Source organism: Poecile atricapillus, chromosome Z (genome assembly GCF_030490865.1).
Source record: "Poecile atricapillus isolate bPoeAtr1 chromosome Z, bPoeAtr1.hap1, whole genome shotgun sequence".
Taxonomy (NCBI): domain Eukaryota; kingdom Metazoa; phylum Chordata; class Aves; order Passeriformes; family Paridae; genus Poecile; species Poecile atricapillus.
Window position 1 is genome coordinate 120,642,049 of NC_081289.1, and position 8,205 is coordinate 120,650,253.

At 40.2% G+C, this 8,205-nt stretch overlaps 1 protein-coding gene across 2 annotated transcripts; it reads left to right on the top strand.

Annotated features, from left to right (window-relative positions):
* Positions 1-7,616, top strand: BTF3 (basic transcription factor 3). 2 transcript variants are annotated; one of them, XM_058827371.1, is made up of 6 exons: positions 1-151; positions 466-534; positions 3,687-3,800; positions 4,007-4,208; positions 6,696-6,752; positions 7,263-7,616. In XM_058827371.1, exons 2-6 carry the CDS (start codon positions 466-468, stop codon positions 7,307-7,309), a joined length of 489 nt encoding a protein of 162 aa, XP_058683354.1. In that variant the 5' UTR covers positions 1-151; the 3' UTR covers positions 7,310-7,616. The 2 variants fall into 2 exon arrangements, with proteins under 2 accessions (XP_058683354.1, XP_058683353.1); XM_058827370.1 differs by lacking the exons at positions 1-151; positions 466-534 and adding an exon at positions 599-711.
* Positions 7,617-8,205: the final 589 nt, after the last annotated feature.

Genomic DNA, 8,205 nt, shown 5'->3' on the forward strand with positions numbered 1-8,205 from the left:
GCGCCGCCTGCCGGGCCCGACGCGGCGCACGCGCGGCCCGTCGCCCAGCTCCTTCCTTCCGGCCGCCATCTCGGTACGCCCGCGTGCGGATCCCGGCCCCGCGTCCTGCCCGCCGTCTCCAGCCCGGCTCCGTGCCCCTCCCCTCGCCGAGGTACCGCGGGGGTAGCGAGGGGCGGCCGGGAGGGGAGCGTGACTCGGCCGGGAGCGGTGGGCGGCGATGGTTGGTTGGAGGAAGGGACGGCGGTTACGGGCTGGGCCTGAAGGGAGACTCGGCTGGGCTCGGCGGCTCTGCCCGCGGCGTGAGACCGCTCCCGGCCCTGTGGCGGGGCGGGGCTGCCCGCGTGCCGCGGAGGACGCGTGTGGGCGTGTGGTGAGGGGCGGCTGCAGGGCCCCCTGTGCCCACTTTCCCTCCCCACTCCGTGTTCCCACACCCGCCTGGTCCGGGCGCTCTTGATGTTTCCGCAGATGAAGGAGACCATCATGAACCAGGAGAAGCTGGCCAAGCTGCAGGCCCAAGTGCGCATCGGTGGCAAGGTAGGAGCCTCCTCCTCGCGCTGCCATTAGGATTGCGTGTCCCTGCCCGCATACCGGGCCTGGCACTAGGGGCCCTGGAAACGGCTGTCAGCAGCAGCCCTGAGTGCTCTCAGCTTCGCTGGACTGTCCTCAAGGGAAACTGTGCTCCTCCAGGGCCCTCTGAAGTCACTTTTTTAGGTACAATATGTAGTAGCTGAATCTCTAGCTATTTCTCTCTATGTATGATACAGCAGCCCTAATTATATTAGGGCAAATGGGAATCTTCATCATCAGCAAGGTCAAGTGTAAGGTACTGCAGCTGGGTCACAGCAGCCCTGCTCAGAAGGGTTTGGGGGGGGTGCTGGTGGGTGAGAGGCTGGACATGACCCAGCCATGGGCACTCCCAGCCCAGAGAGCCAAACGTGCCCTGGGCTGCATCCAGAGCAGTGTGGGCAGCAGGGCCAGGGAGGGGATTCTGCCCCTCTGCTCTGCTCTGCTGAGACCCCACCTGCAGGGTTGCATCAGCTCTGGGGTCCCAGCACAGGAAGGACATGGCAATGTTGGAACAAGTCCAGAGGAGGGACAGCAAGTTGATAAGAGGGCTGGAGCTCCTCTCCTGTTAGAACAGTCTGAGAGAATTGGGATTGGTCAGCCTGCAAAAGAGGAGGCATTGGGGTAACCTTAATTTGGCCTCCTAGTTCCTGAAGGGAGCCTACAGGAAAGATGCATCAAGACTATTTAGCAGAGTTTGTAGTGGCATGACAAGGGGGAATGGGCTTAATTTGAAAGTAGGTTTAGATTGAATATTAGGAAAAAATTCGTAACTGTGAAGCTGGGCAGGCACTGGAACAGGTTGTTCAGAGGAGTTGTGGGTGCCACATCCCTAGGGGGTGTTAAGGGCTAGGTTGGATGGGATTCTGAGTAACCTGGTCTACTTAGAGGTGTCCCTGACCATGGCAGGAGGGTTGGAACTAGGTGGTTGTTGTAGTCCTCTTTTCAGCCATTCCGTGATAATTGTATGGGCTGTTTCAGTAAATGTGGGATTTGGAATGAGTATACCTTACAGCAAGGTAAATGTATACTCTTGGAGTTTAGTATAGTTTTTCTTAACAGATCACAGAGAGTTATATAACTGACTTGTCAAAAATACTTAGGGTGCTCAAGGCAGTTTTTTGCTTTTCTGCACAAAGTTGGAAATTCTATACTTGTCATGCTTCTGTAATTGCAGACTGATATAATCAGAACAATTTTTTATTTTGTTACATCTGAATATATGTATTTGTGTTGTGCGTTAGTAATCTGAGAAAAAGTATGTTTGATATAGTCATATGACAGTAAACATTTTAATTTCAGCGTCAGTCTTAATTCAGGAATTTGTCAGGAATCTTTCATACCTGAGGGACTATACACAATGTTCTAGATTATAAATTATTGAACAGAACTCTTGCTTCCAGGAGCTTTCATTCCAGTGTTACCTTTTTTTTTTTTTTTTTTTTTTTTTTTTCGCCAGTTGCTGGAGATTTAGGCAGCCCTAAAACAGGGTTTATGTAGTAATTAAGTGCCTTGGTAATTTTTGCATATTCTTGCTATGTGTTAGTGGTTAATTACAGAACTCCTGTATTGTTGGTTGTATGCTGGTTAACCAGCATGTATTTATTGACTATAGAGGCTTTTAATTCTGTCATGTGAGGGCATGCATTCGGATTACAGTCCCTGCAGCTTGCTGGTCAATATAGGGCTTGTAGAGACATTAAGCAGAGCTTGGAATGGTCATTTAGTTTTAAAATTGGCCTGTGAAATAGTTGGAATGCCTGAACTTACCATATTATTTTTTTTATTTTTTTTTATATGGGGAAATTATTCCTGGGATCTTCATGGCATTGTTGCCATGTAAGTTGAAATGAGTGTGGAGGATGTACATATTCCTCCATATCCCTTAATTCAACACATCATGTTCTGAAATTTACTGAGGATTCTTTTGTCCAGTTGTGTTAACATATACCTAGTCTAGCTCAATCCTTGGGTAGACAAGGCAATAAAATAATGCATTTCTATTACTTTTAGTAGTTTCCAAACCACTGTGTATGCTAACTTGACAGTAGCAGTCATTCAACCTTTGAATATCAAGTTATTCAACCTTTGAATATCAAGGTTTTTTTATCAACCTAAATGTTTGAGTGGTAGTCTTCCAAGTGTTAGTTTCATATGAATTTGTCACTGATGTTCCTCACTGTTGAAAATAGAATTATGTTAGAGTTGTTTGTGTCCAGTTTGAAAACTTCTGACTGTAAGCTGGAAAGGAATTGCAGTTATTTATACAGCTAGGCAGCAATACATTCTCTTATTATTAGCATGTGGTAGAGCAGCTGGAGTGGGAGGACTAAGATTAGTAGTTACATTATATAAAAAAGTAGCTTAGTTGCACTTATTTACAGACATTTTATGTCAGATTTTCCTGATCCAGTGTGCAAGCAATTAGAGAATGACATTTTCAGCTTTTTCGTGGAAATAGATGTCTTCTAATGTGGGACATGTACTTCCCTGGAGAATTCTAGAGCTCTGGGTCTGTAGGCCAGCTTAACCTTTGCTTGTTTGGTTTCTAAAGAGGGTTGGTCTAGAAATATTTTTTAAAACATATTTAAGAAATATTTTGGAAAAGTAGGCATTCTTTAAATATATAAGTCCATCAGATGAGAGATGGCTATTTAGAGTAAAAATGTTGTGTTTTTACTTTTCTCATATTCTCATTTTTGTTAATGGTGTGTTCATAGCTTTATGGCTTCTGACTATTACCAAAATTGGGCTATAATTTAAGAAAGATAATCAAAGGAAAAAGTAATAACTTGTTCATTCAGTTTTATGTCTCGTGATAACATTGCAACTTCCCTTTTTTAAGATGCTGCAGTAAACCATGAAATTTGTGGAGTAAATATTTTCTGATGGCATTGCTTCCTAAAACCTCATGCTTTTCCCGCATGTGCAAATCATGCTTTAATGCAAAAAAAAAGACTGTTGCAGGGCAGTTGGGCAGCAGAGTTGCATGCACTGGAACACAGGAGCAGTATGCTAAGTTGATATGTAGATATTGTAAAGTAGTTATACAGCCTTTAGAATTAAAGTTTGTGAGAACTACTTAAGTTTTATGTTGTAATTTTATTTTTTTTTTTGCAAAGGGTACGGCCCGCAGAAAGAAGAAGGTTGTTCACAGAACGGCTACAGCAGATGATAAAAAACTTCAGTTTTCATTGAAGAAACTGGGAGTCAACAATATTTCTGGAATTGAAGAGGTAATTGCTTCAAAGGAAAAAGAAATAAATTTCTGTCTATAAATAGAAAATGTATTAAAGTCGATTTTCTGGTAAGTAACATAGGCCCTAAACTTGTCTGTAAATTACCAATAGATTTGCATGAAGCTTTAAGAACTTTGATTTCCTGTTAAACTGAAAAATTCTGTTAGACTGCTTCAAATACTGATTTTTTTTTTTTCTTGCAGGTAAACATGTTTACCAATCAAGGAACAGTCATTCACTTCAATAACCCAAAAGTTCAGGCATCTTTGGCTGCTAACACTTTCACTATCACCGGCCATGCTGAGACAAAGCAGCTGACAGAAATGCTGCCTAGCATCCTAAACCAGCTCGGAGCTGACAGTCTGACCAGCCTCAGGAGATTGGCAGAAGCCCTACCCAAGCAATGTAGGTTGAAACTTGAATGTGTTTGGTGCTGGCAGCTGACATGAGGCTTATTTCTGTAGCACCAGTCACATTCTGTGCACTCCTGTTGTCTGCAAGCATGTTATAAAATGCTTATGAAGAAATCACACTCTTTAAAATAATTTGTGTTTATAGCTCAAATCTGATGGCAAGTATGACTCAGTAAAGCAAAGTCACCTGTTAGTGTGTCTTATAGCTGGCTTAGCCCTGTACTTAAAACTGCAGCTGGACTTGATTTTCTGGTAGTTTCCTTCTTGATGTGGCTGCCATATTTTGATATATCTTGTTCATTAAAGCTGGGTGGATTAATTACTCTGTGTTAGGTTTTAAAGAAAGATAAGCTTGAGTATATCTCTTTTGACACTTTGAATGGAGATGTAAGTAATGGCGAATGGGACATAACAGATAGCTTGCAGTTGTTTTTCTCCCTCACAGGTGTGGTGAAGGTATTTCTCCATGGGCTTTGGGCTTTTTGATAACTAGGAAGGAATTACAGGGTATTTATAAGTACATTATGATTTGATATGTGTAGAACAGTGGTATGAACAGAGAACAGTATGTAGAGTACAGAGGTATGAACATTAAGTTACGTACACCAATTTCGTATTCCATACTTAAAATAGTAAAAGAGCATGAACGTTTGTTCCTTTTAAAACTGGGAAAAGTAGAGGAGGGACTCAAATATGTAGTTTGAAAAAGGTGCTGCTGCTACAGGATGAGAATTAGGAGTGAAAGACTTGTTGACACTGGGAACATTCCTTGTGTTCTGTGTGTGCAGTCTTCCTACTTTCTGAAATATCTTAAGCACATTCCTTTAAAGATACAGAACAGCCTAAACATGGAAAAAAATGAGACAATATTATTGTGTCCAAGTTTTGCCTGTTCTGACTTGATTGGTAATTTTTTTTCTTCCTCTGCTTTGTTGCCAACAAAGCAGCCTCTGCTTACATTCTTAAAATTGATGGTACCCTCCTGTAAACTTACCAATGAAAAACGTTTTACTAGAAGTAGTCTTAAAGATATGGGGTAAACTGCTCTTTATTGTGATCCTCAAATCCTTTCTTCTAATGTCACCTGTATGACTTTCTTGTGATAGTAGTAGGCTTGAAAGAAAAAAGTTCTTGAAGGATTTAGAATGATTGCTGAAGTTCTGTCTTCTGATAGCAATGAGAAGCAAATTATAAGAGATTATATTCGATGCTAAATTGTGGAGTTTTAGAAAGAGGAAAGCTTGTTTGAAGTGATTACTTTTTATGTTCTAGTAAATGGGTATTTCTTTCCACTAAGAGTGGATGCCAGACAAGTTGCAGAAAACTTTCTATTCAGCATTGTCAGCTAGATTTGGAAGCCTAACATCAATGAGTGAAGTGTCTGTGATGATTGCAGATGTTAAAGTAAACTTGGACTGGTCTTGGGGATGGGAGAGAATGCAGGTAACTTAGGATGAAAAACCTTGGTTTGCTTTTCAAATGTTGTTTTTAACATTTAAATATACATAAGCTTTAACAACTTTCTGCTGGTTAAAAAAATAAATGAAGGTCAGTGATGTCCTTGTTCCAAGCCCTTTCAAAACAAAGTTTATTCACTAGTTCTGTTTCTTCAGAAATTAATGTATAAGTCTAGTAAGAAACCATCTTTTTCCTCACACTTTTCTTAAAAACTGGGAAGGATTAATTAGAATAAAGCTGAGGTAGTAGAGATTAAGAGACAACTTGGCAGTACAGCTAAGAATAGTTGTAGTGGGCACAGGCACCGAGACACTTGAGATATCTGTTCTTAGCAGTTTACTTCTGCCCAGTTCAGCAGGTGCTCACTGGTCTGCTACAATGGAGGTGGTTAAGTCTCACTACCTCTGTCAAATACAAGGGGAATGTTAAAGAAGTTACTGAGTCAGCAAACATGTGGACCAGAACACTAGGTCACCTCAACCACCTAAGGAGTGTGAAATTGTGCATGCAGTTCTATATTCCTCTGACTTTGCCAGGGAGCAGTAATACCTTCTAAGTATTTCTTCTAGTTGTGTATCTGCCTGCAGCTTCACAATTTCACCTCAGCTTTCTTTGGATGTATAGGATAGTAAGATCCTGATGATGTAAAATATGTAAATTTAAAAGCCATGTGGTAGTCCATAAACAAACCTACTTTTAGGAAAAAACTGGTAAAATCAATTTCCACTTGTATTTGGAAATTATTGTTGTGCAGGGCACTCAGTATACCTAGATACAGGATGTTGACTAGTATGCTGTTTAGCATGTATCTTCTAATTTCACTGCTGGGCTGTTTGAGCATTATCAGTAACAAAGAGAATGTGAACTTCCTACATTAGATAAAGATTTTTATTTACAGAAGTGGATAAAGCACTGCAGCTTAAACCAGAGTCTTTGATAATGTTTTCAAAAACACAAAAACAATAAATCAAAATGCCTATGGTGAGCCTGAATGAAGCTTTTGAACTATTTGCTCTTGCAGCTGTGGACGGAAAGGCACCACTTGCTACTGGTGAAGATGATGATGATGAAGTTCCAGGTAAGAACAAACATGCCGTGGAGGAAAAGGAAGTGAATTTTGCTAAGAGATCTTACACATAGCATAAGATCAGACGTGGGATAGTGTGTTGTCTAGTCGCTTGCTGTCACAGAATTACCGTGGGCAGATTATTTCATTTATTTCAGATACCATGAGAGACTTTCAATTTGAGCTAGCATTTTGGTCCTGTGTTGAAGTGATAGCTATGACTAAGATAAGTATTTAGTATTCCGTAAGAAATTACCTTGTAAGAATCATTGCCCCGTTGTTATAGTGAAGTTAAATGCTTTTAGAATTGTGCTTTTTAATGAATCATCCAAAATTTCCTTGGCTGAGCAAGGAGGATGAACCTCAAAAATCTTAAAAATTATTTGCTCTGTATTTTACAAGATAAAAGTTTTTATGGTGTAAGAACTTTATATTAAGTAGGACTTAGGAAAAAAATTCAAACCCAAAATGTTTGGCAAAGGGGAAGTGGGTCAAACTTTAATGCCAACCATCTTTTTCTAGATCTTGTTGAAAACTTCGATGAAGCTTCGAAGAATGAGGCAAACTGAACTGTCACCTCCTGAATAAAATTAAAACTTGAAAAGCTACGTGGAGCTGCTATTTTATAATGTGACTGCCTTGATTTTTTTTACTGATCAGATCTCAAGATCTGTGATGTTTGGAAACTCCTTGAATCTACAGCTCCTTAGTTACTGCTTGTACACAATATTATTTTTGTGGCCCGATTGAACAAACCTATGCTTTGAAATAAGTCAGATTGCTAACAAATTTCTGCCTAGACACATTTTTTCAGTAACTTGTATACAAGCAAACACTCATCTTTAATGAACTTTGGCATACAATAAAAATATAAAAGCAATGTTTCTGGTGTGATTTTTTGTCAGAAAATCAGGGACAAAAATACTAAACAACCGGCCCTAAATATTAAACAATCTTAAAATGTTTTGCTTTTCTGCAGAGTATCTTCCTTTTGCTGAGTTAAAAAGCTGGCTCCTGAAAAAAACCCTTCTGTGCACTTTTGGACTTAATTGGTGAATTTCTGGTGTTGCAAGTTGGTGCTAGGTAGACTGTAAGGCACTTTTGTAACCTACTGAATTTAATAAATAGAATTGTATTTTAGGAATAATTAATGGTGGCTTAATATAACACAAAACATGCAAGTCGAGGAAGAATTTTAACTTGCCAGTTGCTTGCTGCTGTTCTTCATGGCCTTGGGGAGCTACCTGTGAGTGTTAAATTTTTATCTTCAGTGAGTTTTTAATAGGTATTTGCATGGCATTACTGCTTAATGAGTTAAATGATACCATTTTAATTTTTCTTATCTGAAGTCGTCAGTTCAACCATCAGTGGGAAATGAAGCACAAAAAGAAGGGAAAAGCATTAAAAGAATTGATAGTGGCTCTTAACTAAGTCTGTATTTACCACCTTCAGATCTATTAACTAA